This window comes from Seriola lalandi, unplaced genomic scaffold, assembly GCF_002814215.2.
Source record: "Seriola lalandi dorsalis isolate HSWRI2012SDOR001 ecotype SW California unplaced genomic scaffold, Sedor1 jcf7180002052274, whole genome shotgun sequence".
Lineage (NCBI taxonomy): Eukaryota > Metazoa > Chordata > Actinopteri > Carangiformes > Carangidae > Seriola > Seriola lalandi.
The window spans coordinates 1726446-1750767 of record NW_019522827.1 but is presented as its reverse complement, the minus strand read 5'-3'; the positions used below and the strand labels follow the sequence as shown (position 1 = coordinate 1750767).

At 41.8% G+C, this 24322-nt stretch overlaps 2 protein-coding genes across 3 annotated transcripts in view; one reads left to right on the top strand and one right to left on the bottom strand.

Annotated features, from left to right (window-relative positions):
- The window catches only part of ppm1h (protein phosphatase, Mg2+/Mn2+ dependent, 1H), a 35531-nt gene extending 24120 nt beyond the window's left edge, over positions 1 to 11411 (top strand). Inside the window, exons 7-10 of the mRNA XM_023400343.2 lie at positions 4029 to 4092; positions 6125 to 6232; positions 9086 to 9237; positions 9622 to 11411. Of these exons, the coding sequence (XP_023256111.1) occupies positions 4029 to 4092; positions 6125 to 6232; positions 9086 to 9237; positions 9622 to 9769 (472 nt within the window). The 3' untranslated portion in view covers positions 9770 to 11411. The remainder of the gene's footprint in view (positions 1 to 4028; positions 4093 to 6124; positions 6233 to 9085; positions 9238 to 9621) is intronic.
- A 5878-nt stretch (positions 11412 to 17289) lies between these two features.
- Positions 17290 to 24322, bottom strand: part of mon2 (MON2 homolog, regulator of endosome-to-Golgi trafficking) — a 39715-nt gene continuing 32682 nt past the window's right edge. Inside the window, exons 28-35 of one of the 2 annotated variants that reach the window (XM_023400259.2) lie at positions 23672 to 23689; positions 23003 to 23131; positions 20938 to 21128; positions 20772 to 20832; positions 20559 to 20682; positions 20057 to 20264; positions 18463 to 18545; positions 17290 to 17993 (exon numbers count right to left, since the gene is read on the bottom strand). In XM_023400259.2, coding sequence (XP_023256027.1) covers positions 17830 to 17993; positions 18463 to 18545; positions 20057 to 20264; positions 20559 to 20682; positions 20772 to 20832; positions 20938 to 21128; positions 23003 to 23131; positions 23672 to 23689 — 978 coding nt within the window. In that variant the 3' untranslated portion in view covers positions 17290 to 17829. The remainder of the gene's footprint in view (positions 17994 to 18462; positions 18546 to 20056; positions 20265 to 20558; positions 20683 to 20771; positions 20833 to 20937; positions 21129 to 23002; positions 23132 to 23671; positions 23690 to 24322) is intronic. The other variant, XM_023400261.2, reaches the window with a different exon arrangement.

Sequence of the window (24322 nt, the reverse complement as noted above, 5' to 3'; positions counted from 1 at the left end):
GTTCATATACTATCTACTGTAGTTCAACCTTTATCATCATCATATCACATCTTATAAGGTGATCATATGTTTTGTATGTGGAATCTCAATGTGCAATAACTAGTGACTATATCTGTCAGATAAATGCATTTAGGTTAAAAGCACAATGTGTCTGAAGAAAAAAATGGATTTGATATATAGAGATACTCAAAGTACAAGTAGCTCAAAACTGTACATAAATACAGCTCTGGATTAAATGTTAATCTCAACCAACACTGCTTTTTGCAGTGGTGATTAAGTTATTTAAAAATTGATGTGCTCTTTGTGTTTTAATTATGTCTTCCCCTTGTAGAACATGTGTTATGCTTACAGTATGTGCGTGCTTATGCATATAGATATGAGGTGGGGGGGGGGGTAGACTGAGGACAAAGCAGGTGACTGGGGAGAGAAGAACAGTATGTTTTTTGACACCACCCCCCTGTGGGTGTGTTTTGCGGCGCTGCTCGGTTCAGCAGATGTAGGTCAGTCGGCGGCGGTGTTCCTTATTGGGCCCACAACTCTCAGCCTGTCATCTTCCTGCTTACTGTCTCAGCAGCGCAGACGGCCTGTGATGTATTTTTAATCAGGTTCTACCCATAACCCAGTTCTGCTTCAGTTTCACCCAGGCTAAGTCTCGGTCTTAAATTAGTACCCTGTCAGCCAGCGTGGCTGATTGCTCTGATGTGTGTGGGTGTGACTTAACTGTGTCATCCTGTATAGGTTCAGTTCAGACGCTCTATAGGTGCAGAGGATCATCTTTTCATGCCTCTGCAGCTCTCTGTCTGTGCATGTGCACACTCTCCTGTCTGAATGTGTAGTCAGTGTGCCCACATGCTGCGTGTGTGTGGGTGTACTCGGGCATCCATGATCAAGGCCGTGCTCTAATGAAGGCATACAGGCCTGCAGCCCACCTCTGTCTGTCTCCCTCCCTCGCTTTCTTTACCTCCCCTCCCTCGGCCAGTTGGACCAGAGTGTGTGCTGGCGTCGGCGTTGCAAACGGTAATGGTTGTTCTTGTCCAGGCAGATGGAGGGCGGTTTTGTTTGCGAGACATCCCGGAGTGATAGATGTTGAGCAGTCAGCCGTGTTCGACGGGATCCAAACGCCATAGCAACACAGCCAGCCAGGCAGGAGGGAAGATGGGGAAGAGGGTGGCTGGCTGGAGAGGACAGAAAGAGGGGGGTAAAAAAAAAAAAAAAAGAACAGATGAGAAGGAAATTGCTTCAAAGACAGAGAGAAATGTGAGTAGATTGAGGTAAGCTTCAAAGATAGAAATAGAGATAAAGGAGGAGAGGATGAAGAAAAAGGAAAAAAAGATGTGTAGGCCACAGAGGAGGGCAGTGATAAATGGCAGTAAACGACTCTCAAGCTGTCTCTCTTTAATGCCCACACCCACTGGGGTATCTGTCCTCCCCCTCATCCTATAGACAATAAACGAGAGAGGAGGGAGACTAACGCACAACTTCATCACTGTCATAGATTCTCACCCCCTCTCTGCCTCTTCCCTCTCTCCTTCCCTTCTTTTTCTCCATTCTGCCGTTTGCGCCAGTATGACTGATGCTTACAGTTTACTACTGTACATGTGGAGATTCATTGGGTCACTGCCTTTAGCTGTGGCCTCACTCTGCTCCTGAAAGCACCAGTCGATCTATGAAAAGCCCATCAACGTTGGCCGAAAGGTTTATTGGAACCCAGTTGTCAGTTGCGCCAATTTGTCTGACTCATCCGTTGCTGACACAGGCCCGCCACAATGTCACCTCAAAGTCTGTCGACAGGTGTGTGTGTGTGTGTGTGTGTGTGTGTGTGTGTGTGTGGGGTGTGTTTGTGAATGCGTTTGAGTGTGGAGAGATGTATAGAAGTGTGTGTGTGTGTGTAGATCAGGATGCTCAGCACACACTGCTAATAGTTCTGTGTCACCCCTCTTAGCGCCGAGCGGAGATGACATCACTCCTCTCCTCTCCTGCCTGCCTCTCGTCACCTGCAGGGGGGACGATACAACCCTTCCACCCCCTCCTCCTCTCCTTCCCTGCATCCCTCTCTCCCTTTCCCCTCCCTCCCTCTCTCTCTCTCTCTCTCTCTCTCTCTCTCTGTCAGTCACACACTGCAATGTACTGGGCGACCAAACAGCCCTTGAATGTGAAAGCGCTCAGTGTTGTGGTGAAACAGTACAGCCCTTGAGCGACTCTCCTCGCTGTTTTTGGACTCGGTGTCCCAGAGCAGGGAGCAGGTATCATAACAGGATTAATGTGTATCTTTCTCATTCTGTCACACACTTGTTATCGCAAGTCTGACAGGCTGCATTCGCTGTAAACACACATCTCGAGAGGGAGACTGTCCCCGACAGCAGGCTCTGGGGATTTCATCCAAGACATCTTTGAAATAATGACAGAAAGTGTGTGAAGTGTGTTGTAGTGTTTTGGGTTTTTTTTTTTTTCTCTTTTTGGAGACTTCATGAAGGTGAAATACTCGAATCAAAGACGTTTGGAGTGATAAGGCAGCAGAAATGGTGTTCCCCTTTTTTATGAATAGAGAGGCTAGGGCCAGTTAATTAATAATGTCTCTTTTAATGCTCAGTTTAAGTTTCACATCATCAAAAAAGCTGCTTTAGAGGTTTTTCCACACCATGAACATTTGCAAACATTAGTGAGGAAACGCTTCTTCAGCCTCTTTACTTTGAGTCTCAGGCTGCACACTGTATTTCTGTGTTTGTGGGCTGCATTCACTGTGATAGTCCTCACTCTGCACACTGTTAAAAAAGTGCTGAGTGCAGCAGCAGAGCGCTCGCCTAAGGTGGAAACATATGGTCTCTCTGAGTGGAACCAGCAGTAATGTAAAAACCATCCTGGTCCCTGCTAATCTGCTTCACAGCAGCTTAAATACATTGGATAAGGTGCGTGGGGCAGGTCCTGAGTCACATGATGTTTACAAAGTATTTGCAAAATAATACTTTTAGGTTAGTTTTACTTAACTTTTCAGGCTAAATAGCTGTTAGCCTCTGTATTAAACTCACTTTTATAACCATTTTATCACAGTTGAGAGCATTTTTCTTTCATTTCCTTCAGTCTAAAGGCCAGAATAAAGAATATACTGATTTTATAAATACTATTTGATCCAGGTCAGGACTCTGACTTCATAACAAGCCAGATTTTCATATTCATAGCCCCTGGTGTGAGTTGTGAATGGAAAACTTTGTCCTGGCAGCTCTAGTGGAAATTGGCTCAAATTTGTAATGTTTCTGGTGCTGTATAGTGAAACAGCTGTTCCTTTGAAGTGAAAAACCGTTGGGTGGGAATGAGTGAAGAAGAGTAAACTCAGTTAATAGCAAGAGTGCACAGTGTCTTCACCGAAACTGTTTGAGCTGTAAAAGGTGAAAAGTGTATCTTCGGAGGTGGCGTGAACACATACAGTATTCTACAGTGTTTTTGTACTGCAGCTCTGTCTGGTCCAAGTCTGAAGATGGTAAATTATTCATTAGATGGGGAAGTTTAAACACTGCTCTGAGAGCAGGGGAATGTGAACATGGATACTCTTGCATCATTCAGCCATTTTACATCCAGACCTTCAGATCACACACACACACACACACACACACACACACACACACACACACACACACACACACACACACACATATATACATACACACACACACACACACACACACACACACACAGCAAGTCACAGTAAACCAAGAGTGTTTCCTACATCTATAGATGTCTCATTTTTTGCCAGTAGGGAGACTTTTACAAGATCAGTTAGAAAGAAAAAAAAGGAGGCGGGAATTATGCAAAGGCTGTGTGTGATGTCGGGGTGAATTTTCTTTTTTTCCCTCACTGTCTCTCTTTTTCCTCCTAGCATTCTCTGTCTCTGTCTCTGTGCCAGTCGCCTCAGTAGCTAGGCCTGTGGGTGGGGGTGGGGGGGTGGTGTGTGGAGGCGATGTATCTCCAGGGCACGTGTGCACCGCCTGCCATAAACCAAAACCCCATTAAAGTGTCCTCTCTTCTCTGTGCAGGGCATATAAAACCATCGAGGATGATGACCTAAAGTTTCCCCTGATCTACGGCGAAGGGAAGAAGGTAAGAAGTAGCTCGGCGACCGCTCGCTGACAAACTTACTCCCACGGCCTTGTGCGCCTCGCCTGTAATCAAAGCTCGCCAGGGCACCATTAGTCAGCACCCCTCACCCCCATCACTGTGTGGAGGAGCCTGCCAGTGGAAAGCATTCCTGGCCTCTTTTTCCACACGGATTCACATCCTGCACAAACCTATGGCACAGAACATCTCTCCACTCTGATGGACTTTTTGCTTTTATGTCCCGCGGGAGATTGAAAACGTAGCACTAACACAGATGGGGGTCAGTGGTGGGAGTCTCTTTTTAGATGATGAAAGTGTGATGAAAGACAGATGAAAAATGGCCAAAAAGTGACGTATGTTAATTGGAATATAATGTCACTAAAACACGGACTTGCAGGAGAATCTTGTCAGTGTTTTGACAGAAAACACAAAAGAAAAGGTCAAGAGAGCGCAGCACAGTGTTCATGACATTTTCCTCTTCCTCAGTGATGCTGGACATGCGCTGGTGTGCAGCATCTTGTCCTTGATGCGCGAAAAAAGGTCAGAGAGGAAACATGATAGACGTGAATATGTTCTCTCTGTGGCCTTCTCCGGTTTTCTGTTAAACACAGACAGACAGTAGATTCCATGTTTGACGGATGACTGGGGCAGATGTCGCCCTACAGTACTCTCTGCCTGCAACCATGTTCGGGTTTACCCCTGCACAGTTGGCCGTGCCCACGTTGTATCCTCTTCCTTTGAAGTGAGTCGTGGAGATGGATGGCTAGATAGAGTGAGGGAGCTTTGTGCAAGGGAGAGTAACGCCAGAGCACTTCAAAGCCCGGCGCGCAGCCTGCTGGGCCCCAGCTCTCAACAATTAATCCCAGGATGTTTCCCCTTCTCTGCCGGAGGAGCTTCACGGCCACTTTGAAACACTCTCCCCTCTCCGTCTACTTCTCTCTCCCTCTCCGTGCTGCATACTGATCCGAGCTCATACCTACCAGGCCTCACTTGCCCTCGTACTCCTCTCCCCGTCCTTTTGTGCCGTGCTTTTTCATACGCTGTACAGTAGATTCAATTAGCCCAGTTCCCCAGTCTGGTGCCAGCAGCCATTTTTAGAGGCTGCGGTGGCAATCTGTGCAGACAGAAGGAATCAAAAGGAGTTTCGTACATCTTACAAATGAGTTTGATGGCTTCCGGGACTTGGGGAACGATCATTAGGCACTTACAAAACTGGAAGATGCTGACGATGAGCTTGTATTTATTTGCCTAAATGCTGCGCATCCATCCAGATAAAGGTTGCCACTGGGAGTAGTCTGCATTCTTCAGTGAAATGGCACTAGGGATATGTCATGCAGATTATTCTTTACAGTTATCAGGGATGAAAGTCACATTGTATTTTAATGACTTCATTCAAGTAGGATTCACAGGGATTATATATGCTCTCGTTCAAAAAGATGTTGCTTCACAGTCACACACATTTAGTATATTTCTGAAACCTGCTTTATGAACACAAGCAGTTCATTAGAACAGTCTGGGGTCAAATTAAGTGCCAAAACACAACTATCAAAATTCATTTTTCTATTGTGGCCACTGGATAATTCCACTTTATTAAAACTTGGGTCTTATTTTTGTATGTCTTTGCTGGTTCAACTTCAACTTCCTGTACTCGCCATACATCAGTTTTTCTGTACAATGAATACCAAAATTTTGGCTGCACTCGCTCACAGGCTCACCTCCAAATAAAATGGGTTAATGATAATCTGGCTAATCCGTTAGTTTCACTGATCATTTGACTGCTCATGTTTCTTGCTCCCTCTGAATTTGTTGTAATCAGACCGTGTTATCATAACCAATGTAAATGATGACTAAAGCTACAAAAATGACACCCAATTCATAATAAACTCAAATTCTCAAAACTCCTTTCTGAATTAAAAAAATAAAAAAAAATAAAAAAATAATAATAATAATAATAATAATAATAATAATAATAACACTTGTGAGTTCATTTGACTCAAATGGAGGTTGTGCTTCACACGCCTCTGATCTTTTGCAGGCTCGTGTGTTGGCGACCATCGGGGTCACGAGAGGTCTCGGGGACCACAATCTCAAAGTGCACGACTCCAACATCTACATCAAGCCCTTCCTGTCCTGCTGCCCAGAGGTAAGCTCCATTTTGAATTGTATCCTCCATCTTTCTTTGCAGTGTGTAACAGGCAAAGAGAAATTACTCACACACACAACTAAGAGTGTTAATAGTCGTAATAAAAGTTTGAGAATCGATTTATTCAACCATTCTTGTGAAACTTCGGATCAATGGTTTCCTACATTTCTATTATTTAAGTTGAACAGTACGTATCTTTTACTTTTTACTCACAAAAAGGTTGGTAAACAAAGATAAGACAACTCACACACACACATCCTGTAACACTTCTGTTGGTATGCGTTTTGGTGTAGAAATCTGTGTCTCCTCTTTTCCGGATTTGTTCCTTCAAAAAGTGACATTTTAAAATTGATCTGGAGGGACGGAAACTCATGTTTGTAACTGTTATTACTAACTAATAATATTAATATTCAGTTGTTGCGAAGGTCATCGACCTGTGAGCAATACAGAATAAAGGAAATGTAACTCAGAGCATCAATAGCAGGAAGTTCACAGTGTTGCAGTATTTTATGGTGGATCTTTCCTTTGATTTTACCTCATGACCTCCTGATAAAATGAGAGTGCGTAGGTAACAATAGGTAAAAGGCCTTTTGGCTGTTCACAGTCCACACTGTGAACTGCGTGGTCAACCTGCACATTAACATTCCCCACCAGCCGTCGCTCTCCAATGACTCCTTTCCTTCCCTGTGTCTACTGCACGATTGCAGTAGTAATGAAGCCGATGAATTCTCTTGATCTTTAATTCATCGCCCTCCGAGTTCAGTCATAGTTCAACCTCGCTTTTTGATCTTGAATTTCTTTTCCGATTTCCCCTCCCAAGACCCCTGAAGTCGCTATTGTTTCAGACAGGGCATTAACACACTATTGGTATATGTACGACATGTCAGACCTGAGCAGTAGAGGTCCCACTGGATGTTAGATGTAGGAAAAAATAAACAGTTTCTATATAAAGAAATCATGTATGTGGGAGAGGTGGGACTGCGCTGTGCAGGGTTTGTGAAAAAAAAAAAGTTTCTGCCAAGATATAAATACTGAGTGCTCACAGGATATAAAGAAAAAAAGCTAAGAAAAAAAGCTGACCTTGACATTTGGAGTCACCAAATCATATTCATGAGATCAAACGTGAGCGTTGAATCAAAAAAATCAAATGCTACGGTCATGACCCGTCATCCAGAGAGATTTTGCTGCTGTTTCAAATCTGTTTTGAAATTGATTCTGAGAACTACCATCTCTTGGATCTCATGGATTGATAACCTTGCTCCCTTTCTTTCTTGCAAAGCTTAACTTAAATCAAAAGGTTTTACAACTACATGGAGGCTCATGATCCACACAGAGGTCATTCTGGTTCCTTTACTACAGCTTTCACAGGCACTGTGGTCACGCTGTGCTGTTTTCTCAGTTGCCTCCGCAGTAGATTGGTGTTTCTGCTGTGAACGGGCAACTCCTCCGTGGAAGGAATTACATGAAGCTGAGGCTAACTAAGGTTTTTGGTTTATGTTTTGTTTTGTTTTTTTTGCTGTCCAAGGCCTGTGGGCATTATTTTGCATGCCATTTCAGAGTATGCTTTTGTTCAACCATAGTAATTTGAGAGTTTGGGTTGCCACAGTAACATAACATCTCTTTGTTTAAGCGTGTCTTTTAAAGATTGAGGCCATCAATTGCTTTGAGAAAAATACACAGAGGACGATGTGACAAGAAAATTGGGCTTAAATGCTCAATTCACTTAAATCAAGGAAAATAATTTTCTCACTTACTTCTGTTGTTATCAATCCACTCCGAGAGATTTTGGTTTTATTTTCAAAGATTTGGAGATATCAATATTATTTGTGGTGCTCCACAGTGTCTCCATTAGTCAGGATAATACATGGCAGGTCCCGCATTGATTTTCCATACTAATCGTTTACAGTAGAGTGCTGCAGGGATGATGTATTTTAATTCTTAACTCATTCTAACCCAGATGTTAGCGTCATGCTGATTCCCTCAACAGAAAGACAAAGGAATTTTTTACAATGGCTTATTATTATATTGCAGAAAATAAGCTCTTACAAACATAAGTTTATAATGCTTTATGATTTTTTTAAGCCTAAATACAATTGCCAGAAGCTAATGTTAGGCAATAAATAAACTATACCAAAGTCGCATGACTTCAAATTCACTACCACAAAACGTCCAACTTGTAGTTTGATTTAGCGCTTACCTCTAATACAACAACCTTTCCTCTTACAAAGTTAGTAATAGTTTGCAAAAGTGTTAACGTAAAGTATAAACACAGTGAGGCTGTAAAGGTGGACTGGTGAGTGGATCAGTATTTGTGTTTGGCATGATGACATTTAACGTCCCCGACAACCTCTGTAGTCTCATTTAGCCACTTCTTAGCAACCGGCCTTTTTTTAAGAATAGTAAAAGCTCAAAGAAATAATGATTGGGATATTTACCGACGTATTTTATGTCGTAGAATTAAACGTGAAAATGTCTGTTAACCACAGACCTTATTTTAGTAATCTAACCAAAAACCCATTCAAAAAACCCATAGACTTTGGGATGAGGGAATCATCGCTAACATGCTAACTAATTTTCAGGTTTTAGGACACATTAGTGCAGCACTCTATAGAGGTGGAGGCAGAAAAGTTATAAGCAAATATCTCAAAGCCTGGACAAATAATTCTTGAGATATTTGGAAAAGTAAGAAAATGATTATTTTTTCAATTTGGCTGAACTTACCCTTTAAGGTTAAAGATAACCTTTTATGTGAAACTAACACAAAGACACACGCACGCAACTCAGGTCCAAGTGATTCCTAGAAACCATGCACATCTCTCAATCCTCGTTGTCTTTCCACCCCCTCACCTTCAGGTCAGAGTTTACCCACTGGCGCAGTGTGAACACGGAGCCGATGATGTTCTGGTGCTGGGAACTGACGGTCTGTGGGACGTTCTCTCCAACCAGGAAGTAGCTGAAGCACTCACCTGTTTCCTGGCAAACTGCGACCCCGATGATCAGCACAGGCATGTTCACTCATCGCACAGCTGCAGCCGCCAGTCAGGGCTGAACTTCCTCTCACCCCGTCTTATTTGGAGAGGATGAACGTTGTTATCTTGTTGTAATTATGCAAATTTCCAAACATTTAGATAAGTCATTTCTCTGATGTCAAGGAAAAGCTTGTAAGACTATTAATGAGGCGCTCTGACTCTTCTTCTCCTGTGAGCTTAGTTTCAAAAGTTGATCTTAACATTTACTGATTTCTTTTTTTTTTTTAATTTCGTCTAGCTGCAGGCAGATGTACTTAGTCAAATACTGTGCATAATCATTATCAGATTCGACCATTTATCTCTTTGTTTATCACTATGCCAAGACTACGCCTTAATCATTTATCACTTCTCTTATGTCAGGTACACAATGGCAGCTCAAGACCTCATCATGAGAGCACGAGGGGTGCTGAAGGATCGCGGCTGGAGGATATCCAACGACAGATTAGGCTCCGGAGATGACATTTCTGTCTACATCATTCCCCTCATGTACGGCAACAAGCAGAATTAGCCGAGCGGCGTAACTACAACCACCACCACCAAAATATAACCCTGCCTTGAACTCCCAACTTCACTTCTACAGTTTCCCACGTCCCTTGTGCTCTGTTGTTAAAAGTGCTTTAGTGTGGACTTCCTCATTTGCTGAGGGATCCATGACGTTTCTAGTCAGAGACGGGATTTCTGACCAGGCTGTTTTCCCCCTTGATCATCCGGGGATGATCGTATCCCTTCTTTCTGTCTGGTCCTTTTTTTAACAGAAAAGAAACTACTGCAGAAAACTGAATCATGAAAATTTGAAGTTGAACTACTGATATTTCTTACCCCCAATCTTCTGTGTTTTACTGAGGAAGCCATCATGAACTTTGTTGTGAAGCAATGCAAAAGGTTGAGAGCACGTTCTCTCATGGACGAGATGGTAATATGCATCTCAGGATTGCTGTTACTAACTAATGCACAATATATATATATATAAATGTGAAAATGTAAATACTCCCAGGTACAACATACTTGATAAGTGTGTTTGGTTGAACACGTGTACAGTGTAAAAAAAAAAAAAACAACAAAAAAAAAAACCGAACCTGAAGACTGATGTCGTGTATATAAGAATCATTCCTCCTCTGTTCCATGTAGGTTTTTGATGTAGCCAGGTTCAGTCGTCTGCAATTGTTAGTCTGTTGAGAGGAAAAATTAACTTGTAAGCCCTCTGTAGATAGTCCATCAGCTGGTTTTTTGTTCATTTGTATCCCTTGCGTTGCAATAATGTACGCACTATTAACAAAAACTTTGAAACACATTTATGAAGAACACAAACAGTAGGAGTCCTGTTCACCCTGCTTACAACATCTCACTACACTCTTTAATCTAGCCCAGCTTTTATATTAATTCAGCTTTAAGAGGGGAAAAAAAACAATCAAGTCTTTCCGTTGCACTTATTCACCATCAGCCATCTACCTCATCATTTTCTTCCCTTGTCGTTGTCCTCTTTAAGTGGCTGTTTGCACGCCACATTGGCTGCATCCTCAGCTGCTACCTGTGCCATTATTTAGTTACATTCTCATATTTGCTCCTGTGTCTGCAAGATTGGTAAAAATGTTTTCAGCAAAGCATCGAAGCAAAAAAAAGGAGCTCCCCACAGTCATGCACTCATTTTACCTTTCGTCAGTATCTGTTTGATATATCAACCGTATTAAGATAAACTCATCCTCATGAATAGCAGGTGCCTCTAACAGTGAGAATTCATCGAACATCATTGCAGACAATTATATTGACAACATTTAACCTTACGTGTCACTACAATCGATATTGTTCCCGGACTCAGTGGTTTTTCCACATTTTAGCTCATTTAGTTTAGTTTGTACTTTCCAGCTACTACTAATTGTGCACAAATGTTGTATCTCACCTGCCGTGCGAGCGGTCCGAGCTGGTGAAACGTGGAACAGAGTAACTTAATTTAAATGTATAAATGTAAATAACTTTTTTCAGTGGACACTTCTCTCCTCTCTCTTACTGTAAGTGATGTACATCTTACCGAAACGAAAATAAGTAATTTGTACCGTTTTGAAAATTTGGGAACAGTATAAAAATTTAAAAATTAAAAAAAGAAAAATGTTTAAAATGCTCATTTTCCTGCTCTATTAAAAAAAATGACAATACCTGACCTTTTCACGTTTTCTTTCATGTTACTCTGCTGTGTTGCTGATGAAAAGTCGGTGTGCTTGACTGCGTAGTAGACAGGTAAACAAGATGTGAGTGACAAGTTCAAGGGAGTAAAAAGACAAATGGGGAAAATGACATAAAGGTTGCTCAACACTTAATGTCCAGGCCCAACGACGGCCATGTAAGAAAGAGGACGTAGTTTTAGTTTATTTTAAGAGATGAACCAGTCATGACCTGTCTGCACTGTTACACTGCAGATTTTTTTTTTTTTTACTGTCATGTCCAAAAAGGAAATGCAATTCTTAAAAGAAACTCTCTGTAGGAACTTGAATAGGGACAAACTCACTCCCTTACACTCCAGTAACTCTATAGAATGGCCATCACCAGTCAGACAAACTGTGTCAAGTGAGTCCCAAAGCAATATGTGGATGAAGGATGAAGGGTATCAGTTCACAGAGTCGCTTGATAGAAGATTTCATGGTGTAGACTGCTGCGAGGGGCGAAATTCGACACTGAAGCACTAACACCCAGAAGTGATGAAAGACAACTTGATAACAAAGAGAGAAAAAGTGCAAGAGATGTTCATCCCTATTTCAGTTGGTCTTTCTCTCAAATTCACTGAGTGAGAGCGGGTGTGGAATAATGGGGAATGATTTCCTTTTACTCTAAGATGCACCTTTTGCCATGTTTCACTCTACTCCACTCCACCGACATAGTGTGACACCGAATACTTAACATACCTGAGAACAAAGGTGTAAATCAAATTCAGGGTTAAGCTTTCATGGTTCAGGACAGAGGTATGGTATGAAAAGAATGATGCATTCCTTTATCTTATGCTGTAGAGAGGTAAAGGGAAACCTGGCGGGTTTTTGACACCTGACAACTATTCACTACTCTTTGGTGCAGTGTCCCATAGAGATTTTTTTTTTTTTTTTTACCCCCTTTGAAGGCGAGTATTGGTTGGCTTATTTTTGCCTCAGCCCATTGCCAACTTTTCATTTCTTCATCAGAATGTATTCTTTGAAAAGGTGGAAACACCTCAAACAGAATTTATACCAACTACAATACTAACAATGTGAAACCTTGACTAGTCATAGTCAGAGAGAAGCAGCTTTCACTGCCACACCTTAGACTGGTTGGTGTAAATCATATTGTTGTAATATCAACAGGTGGTGGCAGTTATGTGTCAAACACTATCCACTACCTGATACTTTAAGTCCTATAGATTATAGGCAACATAAAAATATACATTTGCTGATGTCAGTTGGAGCTGTGGTGACAGCGGGTTAAAACAGCAGGTTTTTCACAGCAGACATTTTGAACTGTCACAGTGAGAAGCACAGGTGTTACTCATAACATTAACGATGACTGTTATCATCCCAGTAAACAATGACAGTGAGCCAACATAAGACCCTGAAACAGAGGGAGTTCAGTGGAAGTCGGCCATCGTTTAGTTTATTATTTACACCTGTTCTTTCTTCTGTGACGTGTCAAAATGTCCTCTGTAAAAAAGACCTTTCTATTGGATATCCTTTTGTTTCTTTTTAAAAATTCCTTACGAAGGATTTTTAACTCTTAAACATCGAGGTATATACAACTGGGATCACTGGGAAAGCATTGATAAGAACATACAAACTTACTGTTTTGTGCTGGGGAAGTGGGGGAGATGAAGTTTCACAAAGTCCACGCACATCTGACTTGTATCAGTGAGCTCAATCAGTCAGACTGTTGCACCTGAGACTAATTAATAAGCAGTGCTACACAATGCAGCTAAATGTGTGCAGGTCATTTTGACTGAATTTACCTTATTCCTGTTATTACCTCTTTTATTTGTCCCACCTTTCTGTTATTTTTTTGTAAAATTTGTTTTTTAATCAAGCTAAAAATGAAGTATGCAAGTAAACAAAATACAAGGTGGAAAATAAAAGCTCTGAGGATTAAGAGAGCAGAGAGCCAGGAAAGATATACGGACCACCCACGTCAACAGTTGTAAAAAAAAAAAAAAAAATCACTTTTATACCTCGCTTTTCAATTCATGTTATCCTATCAACAGGTGGATATTATGGTACAAGCATGTAAAACACAGACACACCTTTACACACTCAGAGGATCATAGTGCTGTTGTAGGAGTCTCACACTCCTGGGTCCTCTACAGGAGCTGGAGGGCCATCTGGTCCCCACAGGCCAGCACCGCATCCTCCTCCATTCAGGCAAGCACTGATCTGGCACTCCACTCCCACTCTCCACACGTGTGTGTGGTCCAGATTGGATGACGGCAATGATGACACAGTCAATCCTGTGGGTGGCTTGTTTTTCCAAGGTCACAGCACTCCCACCCCACCCGTGGATAGATCTGAGGGAGATGCTGAGTGGGCTTGCAGCGGATACTCATCTCCTGTACTGGAGAAGGTGACGCTGTTTCTCACTGCAGTGCAAATGGGATGGCTGAAGCCACAGCCCTAAAGCCTCCTGTCAGAGGATTAAGTGAATAGATGCTGATTTCTCATATTGTTTTTTTTGACATACATTTCCTCCTGCATTCCAAATCGGGTTGAAACCATTTTCATTATCATTTTTTTCTGCCCATCACTTTGAAAATTCCCCAGTCATGAACTACTCACATTTGAGAAACTAGTAGCAGCAAATATTAGTATTTTACTTGCTAAAAATTATTCATGGATAATTTAAATAGTTACATATTAATTATGTCCATCAATTTTGTAACCTTTAAGAATAAGGCTGCAATTACTGGTCGATTAATCAACTATTTGTTTGAAAGAAATGAATTGGTAACTGAAAACTGATTAATTGTTTAAGTCGTTTCTCAGGCAAAAATGCCAAATACTTGATTCTTAACCTTGACAATCTGTTGCTTTTCTTGGTCTCACATTATAATGAATGGAATATTTGTGGGTTTTGGTTTGTTGGGCAGATAAAACACATTTAATGGTATCACCTTGTGCACTAGGATTTTGTGATGGGCATTTTTACGATGTTTTCCTTTATATACCAGACTATTAATCAATTAATTGAGGAAATAATTGGCAGATGTCAGTTTTAACCCCCCCCCCCCAACACACACACACACACACACACACACACACACACACACACACACACACTCTCTCGAGGGTCGACCGTCCTGTCAGGACAAAGGTGCGGCTGCTTCAGCAGTGCAGCTGTGATACCCCACGTGAGTGGGCAGATTTTCCAGCGGGGGCTCTAATTTACTGCTTTAGGGCTTTGGCTGCCTCAAGTATGATTTATCTGCGGCCCGGCTCAAATGAGAGCTTTGACACAAGATGGATGAGGAGGACGTGGGCTGCCTCTGCACTGCTCACTGGTCCATAGGCTGCGTCTCTGTACCGTCAGAATGTGATAAATGATGTTTGGGTTTACCCTGGAGGCTGGATTACTTGAATTTCTTACACTTATTTGAATATATTTAAAGGCAAACCTGTAGACAACTACTCAACAGGCTTGACAGTAACTACAGGTCCCCTCTGTGGTTTGTTTACTAGTCAGCTTCTTTTGCAAGGGAAAAGAAGTCACTCCTTTCAACTTACGTGTTTCTCTACAATGAGTAGCTGGAGTAGAATTTATTGTGTAATATCAGGACAGATGCTAGTGGGAGGAACTGTAGCCCAGGATGAACATAACTCTGCCTAACACACCATCATGTGTGAACTCATAAATATTTAATGGGAGTATCCTTGGAAGGTCAAATGCAGGATTCAATCTTCAGTCAGTCACTGAATGAGCGGTGTGCTCTCCTCTGGGCTATGGGGGGTCTGAACTGAGACTGCAGCCCTCGCACGGTTTCATCGACCCAGTGCTGCCTGGCCCCTACAGCCAATCCAAGCTCATTATCCATTCCGGTCCCCACCCCCATCACGAGACCATTGACTGACCATACTAATGTGATACAGAGCAGCCAGATGCTGTTGGGCACCAGAGGGAGGATTTCAAAGGTTAACTCACAACGCATGACCCACATCAGCGCTCTGCTCCCAGACCTGGGGGTTAAGTCATGTGCTGTCTGTGCGCAGCATACAGTTCAAATACTGTGCCACACACCACCCAGATTTAGCATAATAATCAGATTATTTGGTGAACAGTGCCAACAGCGCTGCACAGATTTATGTCTAAGCTGTGCCCTGCATAGAGGAGAGAGGTGTTTAGATGCAGGAGGAGCACACACACAAACACGCACTATCTGCCCCGGTGTCTGATGGTATGCAGCATTATTAACAAAGGAGGGAGAGCCATAAAGCCAGATTGTGTGTATCAGAGCAGATGTATTGTAGGATACCTCTGTGGGCAGCGGGAGCCACGTCACTCCTCTCCTCATAGCAACAGTACTTGACCTACATGCTTTCTATACAGCCCACTCTGCCTGAGGTGGTGGAAAACTATGCAAATCCATACGACTTGCTCGTGCATTTTAAAAATGTCCATACCACATTATTAAAACTTGCATATAAAAAGAGGACAATCTAACACATGCAAGATTTCACCTTCATCCTGCAAGAAAAAAAACGCATCATGGTACCAGTTAAAAATCAAATACATGTTAATGAACTTAAATCTGTGTAAAATTAAAACTGCATACAACAAAGTCCTTTTTTTTCCCGCACAGTCATTCACTATTTTATTGGATGACACATGATACAGTTCTGAAACGGTTTCAGCTCAAAATGCAACAATGCAACCACAAGCTATTGTCCGTTTAAAAGCAGTAAATCACAGCTTCAGATATAACACGGTGGCTAGTTGCAACACTAACGGCGTGCATTACCTGGAAAAACCGTTTAACAGCGTTGTGAGCAGGGCTTTTTTTTTTTTTCCCTCGGCTGAAGTGGAGGCACCAGCACTAGCAAGGCAGTAGCTTGCGCAGTCATCTCCATAGCGGGCAGTGTCACAACCCAACCAACAGCACAAACTACTACCTCAGCCAGTGCCTGGTCAAAATGCGAGAGAAAGACGAAAACGACGATATTGATAAAACAAAAAAACGAAAAATTATTATTATTATTGTTTTTTTTAAATATACATGTATATCGTAGAGCTCAAGAGATGCACCGTCTCGACTACAGCGACATTCCCATGCAGCCGGGGATGAACCGTCCTCTCTCTCCCGTGTCGTTGCTCTTCTGTGCAGACTTGAAATAAGAGGGAAACCCCGCCCAAGCAGACCTGCTCCCTCCGCTCTCCTCCTCCTCCCCCTCCCTCCTCCTCCTTATCCTCCTCCTCCTCCTCATCCCTCCCTCCCTCCCTTTTCTTCAGTGCAAACCCCTAAACGGTCCTTTCCCCTCATATGACCTACTGAATGGTCCTAAACTAGGGCTCGGGGACCTCCAGGGGACATTGAGAGGGAGCCCGTAGGTCCCTGAAGGCTATCAATGTCATTTTGTGTATAAGTGCTCTGCATAAGGATTTTAAATGTAAAGAGGTTTTTTTTTGGTTTGTTTCTGGAGTTTACAGTAAAGTAGAAGAGACTCAGAGACTAAAAATTAGTACCTGAGCCCAAACGTTTACAATATTCTTATCAAATTGTCCCTGAACTTCACATCTGAAATATTAACACTGGGGGAGAAAATAAAAATGTTACCTGTTTAATATCACACCTTAATATCAAAATCTGAATCAGGGCTATCTTGATGCATTATAATAGCTTTATGTCCATGGTGGTGGTGACATTTTAACAAGGTTCAGCCTTCAAGGACACAACAAATATAAATATATTAAATAAAAGGGAATGTTGCAGGGACATGGACACTTGATATTAATAAAGAGATTTTTTAAATGGATTTACTTGTGATCTGGTAAAGAACTTAACGCACATTATAATTGAGCACACTCACAGCGCAAAGCTGATTGAAGAATTGTCCCATTTATTTTATACAGACAAGTACATCCCTTCTCAGATGGCTGGCTAAAGATGACATGGAATGTTACAGTAAGATTTGTTTTCTTGCATAAAATCCTCACTGTTGAAAATGTTGCAAAAGTCTAAGTGTATTTTTAAGACTGATAAAGCCCCAGTTTTTGTCTCTTTTTTTGTTTACATCATCAACACTATCACCACACACCCAGAGGCAACACTGCAATTTTTTTTTTTTTTTTTAATCTGTGTAGTTAACACAAGAGTGCAGCCAGTCTGTATGAGAATGGAGGGGGCAGAGGCGTTATCAGCTCACATGAGAAGCATACGATGATGCGTATGAAGGTCAGGTTCATTGATGTGGTCCGAGCGGGCCTTGAATCTCTGTTCACCGTGGGTTGCTTCATGTCACCGTAGATGGGTCTCACATGGAGTTCATGTCCGTGCGCTTGTGAAGCACGTGGGTCAAGAAGACACATTCAAGACTTCTTCATAATAAAAAAAAAACAATGATCTCAGCGCGAGCCTGGTCAGGACTCTCCGTTCTGGACTCTGGAGACGGGTGGCTGCATAAAGTCTTTGAAGGGCCCAAGGGCCTCTTTCAGGGCTGAGCTCACTTCAGACGAGGAGCATGTAATGCACTCTACCAGCGTGGGGTACAGGGCAATCACCTGAGCCCATGTGTTGCCATCCACTGCAGGCGGTAAACAAAAGAATCGCAGAGGAAGAGGAAGAAAAAAACAAAGGAGGATTGGGGATGGGAGGGAGAGGAAGAAAGAGAATATAAACTGTAACAGAGGGCAATCAAAGAAATAATTTCCTTGATAAAATTCCCACAGGCATATGGAAATGAGTTTTGTTCTGAATAAAGGGCAATGTAATGCAAACATCTTGAAGGGCACTTCAAAAACGCAATTTCACTTGTCTCTCTTCAATCTATTGCGGTACAAAAAAAATCACTTCTTGTAATTGACCTTGCTGGAAACATAAACAGTTCTACCGAGATTAGAGATAAAACTCATGTGAAAAACGGTCCCAACTGTACTCTGACACATTTATCTGAAATGAATAGATGATAGATATGGTGGCATTATTGTATTTTTTTTCCATTATGTCTCCTCTTTCCAAGATCTATTTAATCCTTGACACAGTTTGATACTCACCATTTTCGGGCTGCGTCTTTTTAAGCGAGTCCATCAAAGTGCTGATAGCTTTCAAGACAAAGATAATCTCTGTCACTTGTTGCCTAAAATGAAAAAAGACCACAGACCCTCATTAGCTACTGTGACATGCAGAAGAGAAAACCTGTAGATGCTCCAACTGTGGGACAAGTGGAAAAAAAACAAGGAACACCCTTATAAGTGAAATGATGACAGAAAAAGTTACAATTAAAGCCACTATTTGTAAGTTTTCTCTGCAGCTGAACGTGATTTCTTGCTGGAAGCAAGTGGTGGTGATGGTTGCTTGACAAGAGCTTCAGCCATTGTTGTCTTTACAATACAAGAGGTTATAATCCCCCCACTGAGCAGCGCTATGTCTTCAGTGACGAGACGGGCCGGGGCTAGCTGGTTAGCACCAGCTAGCTTCAGTAGAGGAAAAGATGTGATAAAGACAAGAGGTAACACTGGTGTTGCTTTCCACATCTGAAGACAGCTCTTGGTGAATAAAGGAATGTTAATGCTAGCTATGTAGCAATAGCAAAACTTATAAATAGCTCCTTTAAACAAACAAGCTAATACAGAATGAAATTAGCAAAGTTCATGGAAACGGTGACTGACGGTCTGAGGGACTTTATATGATTACACTGTATAGCTACCACATTTCATTTTCTCTCACTATACAGGAGATAGTAGGCAAATTATTACAGTGTGTCCATGATAACACAGGGTATTCAACTTTGTCTTCTGATTTAGTTTATCTAGTCTTTTGGGCCACAGGCCTATTTTTCTTGCTTATCAAATATTAATGATTATCAATAATATGTATTTAACCTAAGAGATATGAAGCCCTTGTTTGACACTTTTATTGAAGTAGTTTGATTAAATCAAAAATCTGCCTGAATAAATATTTGACCGGTGTGTACAAGTCGTCAGATTTATGTGAACTCAGTGTAGCACATATAATTTTTGTATTATATTATCAATTTCTTTGTAAAAACAATTGGTTACTTTTCATATTTTCTTGGCATACTTATTTTGCTCTTCCAGTTAAGCTGTTTTTTTTTTTTTTACATGCTCTGATAATACAATCAATGATTTTCTCACTCTTAACATTCATATATATGCTAGTGTTCAAAATATTGATCGGCTGTTTTTAAGCAACCCTTCCATTTGCTGTTCATGCATACATTCTAATTATCCGATTTTTCTCAACTCCCCCATCATCCCATTTTCTGTACTAATGGTGCAATTTCCCCGTGGGCACCATTTAACTTCTATCGTGTCTTAGAAAAACAATTTATTGCAGTTAAGAGTTACACCCAACACTAAAACACAGTGTGTGAAACTGGATATAAGTATAGTGGTTTTGTGTTGTTTACAAAAGAGAAACAGAACAATGATGGATGGAGCTGGGGTGGTCTAGGTTTTGCATTGCAATATCTCAGTGGTTAAATCATGGAGCTGACAGTCGGACCAGTTTGAAGCTGAATTCCTGATGAAGATATGTGTCCAAAGACATGTTTAAAAAAAAAAAACCCAGGTGTTTCTGCTGGTGCACCGTGTGGTTCTGTGTTGAGAGGTGTAGGGAAAGGTTTACCTGGGCAAGGGGCAGCGTCCACTCAACCTCTCGTCCTCCACATAGCGCCGGAGAACATCCTGGGACCTCTTGAGGAGAACAGAAAGCGCCATGCGAGAGATGTATCCCTCCTGTGGGGTGGACACCTTGTTGCTGAAGGAAAACTGCAGCAGTGTCTCAAAGCAGACTTTGGAAAACTCCTCCCTCATCCGCACATCGATCTCTGCCTCTGTCGAAAGAAAACCATTTGCATTTCAGGCATTTAGCAGATGCCACTCTCTGGGGTGATTTACAATGAGTGCACAGAAGGGGTTTTACTGTCTTGCTCAACACATGAAGAGTTTGACAGGAGCCATTGTTGCTGGTGAGCCACAGGGAGGGCTTTTGCAACGAAGCCTGATCACAGTAAGATTCCTCCAACAATGTCTAACCAGCTCTTGTCCACCCTGCTGTCCCGTTAGTGGCAGAAATACAAGTTAAAAATATAGCTGGATTAATTTTAGCTGCCAAAGTCACATCTTACCTGTGAACGAAGGAGACTGTGAGTGAATGGAACCTTTATTGAGCATAGCCATGATCTGCCCAACAAAGTCTTTGGGGATGAAATTGGCAAAAGGTAAAATTTCTGTGCTGATCAGCTGAACCACCTAAAATGAAGAGGACACAATGGTGATGCTGACAATGGTGAACTCACCAAATCATGTTGACATACCAGATGGTAGAAACAGGTATTTACCTCTACATCAATAGCTTCATTCTTCTGAAACTCCTGGATGGACAGGTTATCTGGAGGTGTGCTACAAAAGGAAAATAACCAAAACAATGAGCTTCCTACTCAGACTTTCCAAAAATATTCATATATAGAAATGCAGATCTAAACTTGAGGCTTTCTTAATCTATACCTTTTGGTAAAGAGAAAGTCTTCAAAGGCATTGGCCAGCTCTGGCCACATGGTGTCGAACTTCCCAGACGAGGCGTGCTGGCGTGCCACCGGCAGTCCAATGGACAACACCTTGAGCAGAGACGAAACGGCGAGCTTCCAGGTGCTCTCCGATGGACAAGCATACTTCAAACCCAAGGGCATTCTTAAAGTCTTGAGGATGAAGGGAAAAAGAAAGGAAGAGACAGGGAAAGCGATAGATCGTGAGAATGAAACACCTCAAGGTAAAATCTTTACAACATACTGGAGTAACCTGAAAGCCTTTCACCCTCTTGTCTTTAATACTAAAATGTAAAAGGACTCTAATACAGAGTTACCATCAAAGCAGTATTTGTAGACATTTTTGCACCAGGCAGAGCCACTTCAAGTTTCATTCTACAAAATCAGGAAATGTAATAGAGCATCTTTTCGACCAAGTCCTCTTTTCAGAGAACAGCTGGGTTCCCCAAGGTTGAGGTTTTACAAGTATCGCTTTCTTGTTTTGGAGACAAAAAAGGGGTGGGAGAGAGATTTGGATCTGTCTGTAGGGAACCTTCGTAATAGTTCCTTGGCAAATACACTCTCTTCTGCTTGGGGTTTCCTATGAACATACTATGGGAAAAGAGCAATTGAATGCAGGTGTCAGAAACTGGATAAAATGTCAGATTAAGAAGTTTACCCTTCCGATGACTTGCACTAACAAAATCTTTTGGTTTTTGACAGAATGCATTAAAAAAAGGTTTGGGAATCTTAACACTTTTGGGCATCAACTGCTTGGCACATTTGCTGCATGGAAGTTGTAAGTCTTGAGATTAATGCTGTCAGGTCAGAGACAAGTAAAGTGAAAGTTGCCCAGAGGCTGCTGGACATTCACCGAGTCCTCAGACAGCAAACAGAATTAATTAGTGATTTCAAAATATACCACACTTATTACATTCAAAGCTTCTCTTGGATTCAGAAAGTAACTCACTCACAGCATTCATTTAGTCTCTTCCTCACTCAGTCATGGTTAATCCATGCCTGCCCCTTAGAGGCTGTTAGAAGACAAAACTGAACTGAACAAAATGACTCACTTCCTTTATTTATCCAATACTTCTTAACTGTCTGCTGTGAATCTTTTTGTTTAAGCCATCAAAAACTGACTGTTTGACCACTGGGGGGAAGCGCAACAAGCTATAAACACAACACTGACGTATTATCACCTCAAAGATGATATGCTGCATCAGCAAACAGTTACCTTTTTAAACATCCAGCAGACACTGATCAAAATTGGAATTTAATTCTAAGTCATGGTTCTGGGCACCGTGGATGTAAGTCCAATATTCACCGTCCTTTTCGCTCCATTTTGCGCTCCACCAGGTCCTGAAGGAATTACTTGGCTCTTTAACTGCTAAATACTCCATTATGTTCACTGGCTACTGTAGTGGCCAACTTTGACTGTGGTTTTAAAGCTTTTTTGCTGAAAACAGATACTCAAGTTTAGGTTTATTGTCATTCCCATACAGATGCATGACATACAGAGAGCAGTGAGAAACAATGAGATGAAAGATGCTAAAAGGCTTAGTGGAGCTTAGGTGAAATGCAGAGTCGGGTGATAATTCTCTGTGGGTTTGTCACTATGAGAAACTAACTCCAGATATATACAGTTATTTGATCCATTTGAACGGTGCAGCAGCAGTTCTTTAAATTGCAAAACCTCCTACCACCACAGAACATTTTTATCACTGCACAGGGTTCAACAATAACTGGTGCTTAATGGCGACCAGTACACAGTCATGTAGAGGAAGTAGACTTCTGCCCTCATGGGTCAGCGCTAAAAAAAACTAACAAAAACCATAACCATATAAACATAGTTACGACTCAATGCGAAACGCTTGTGAAAAACACTTTAGAAGTGCTTTGATTCTGGTCATATGTTTTGAGATTCATTTAATCCAACATATTTTTTGTTGATTTTTTTTTTTTTCCCTAACAAGTCTATCAATTCCAAGACTGAACTAGGAGTTTCGTAACCATGGAAACTGAACACCCAATCCTGGTGAAAATACCTTGATGATGTTCTGCAGGACCTTTTCATTGATGACAGCTTTGTGGCACGCAGTTTTGTGGTACAGGTCCACCACCACCTCCAAGGAGCGCTCAGCAAAGGGCACATAGTTTAAGGCAACCCATTCGGCCTGCAGGGCGAGAAGGTTTAACAAGAAGAACTAACATTAGTCAAACAAATCTGGAAAAACCAATATCCCTACTTTTTGGGAGAGCCACACTGAAAGCAGTTTTTAAAGGCACACTTTGCAGAAGTAACACACACTTGTTTTAAAATCACAGTGACAATTAGTCTGCTTAAAGGTTTGGTAGGCTTATATGAGTACAGCTGAAATGTTATAGCCAAAAAAAAAAAAAAAAAAAAAAGACTCAATGTCACAAAGTGTGTCTTTAAGAAATATAAACGGGACCACACGTGTGTATATGAACATCACCAGAAAACACAAAATCAACTGAAAATGGAACTGCACAGGGACTGTGCACACAGAGGCAATAACCACCAGTTAGTGGCAGGCAGAGAGGGGGAGCATGGAGTGAGTGAGAGATGCAGATGAGACGTGAGAGCCTACCATGCGGTGTGATATCTCACCTACCGCAGAGGGTAGGTCATCACCATTCAGCACAGCTTAGTACAACTATAGAGGGGGGCTGAAGGAGATGATGGAACTCACCGGTGCAAACAGCTGGATCTAAAATGGTAATCCAGTGAGTAGTCCCAAGAAACAGAATGAGAGAAGATCGCAATTAAACTGGTGTTTTGAAGTTATATCAAATTTGCAGTGGCATGTTGGGTAAATAATTTTCAATAATCAGGACAAATTTAGGGCAAAAACACTCACTCCTAGCACCAAGGACATCTGACAACACTACTTAAAGCCAAAAAGGCAGTTCAGACCACCCATAACCTTTGTTTGGCTGGTTGGGAATTTTGTTTGACCCTCTCGCTTAAACAATTTAGGCCGATTCAGATCAACAAAAATGTCCAGTATAGGAGCTGCGGCTGGGCCCCCCATGCAGGACTAACAGGCTGACGTAAGGATTTGAGGCTTGTCATGTATAGCGCTAACATTTCTCGGCACTGCCAGTTAGATCAAGACGACTTGCAGCATTCTCCTGAAGGCACAGCACCTGCTGGATTGTATAGGTTTCCAGAACAGGGAGTAAGAAAGAGACTGATATGTACAGAACAATGTTGTGAAAAGACTCTCCTCTGTACTTGAGAAGAAACGAGTGGGTGATTGTGGTTTCATAAATGAAGTAATTTTGCTCAAGATCACTGGGTTCCTTGGAAATAACCTTTTCTTTTTTTTTTTTTTTTTTTT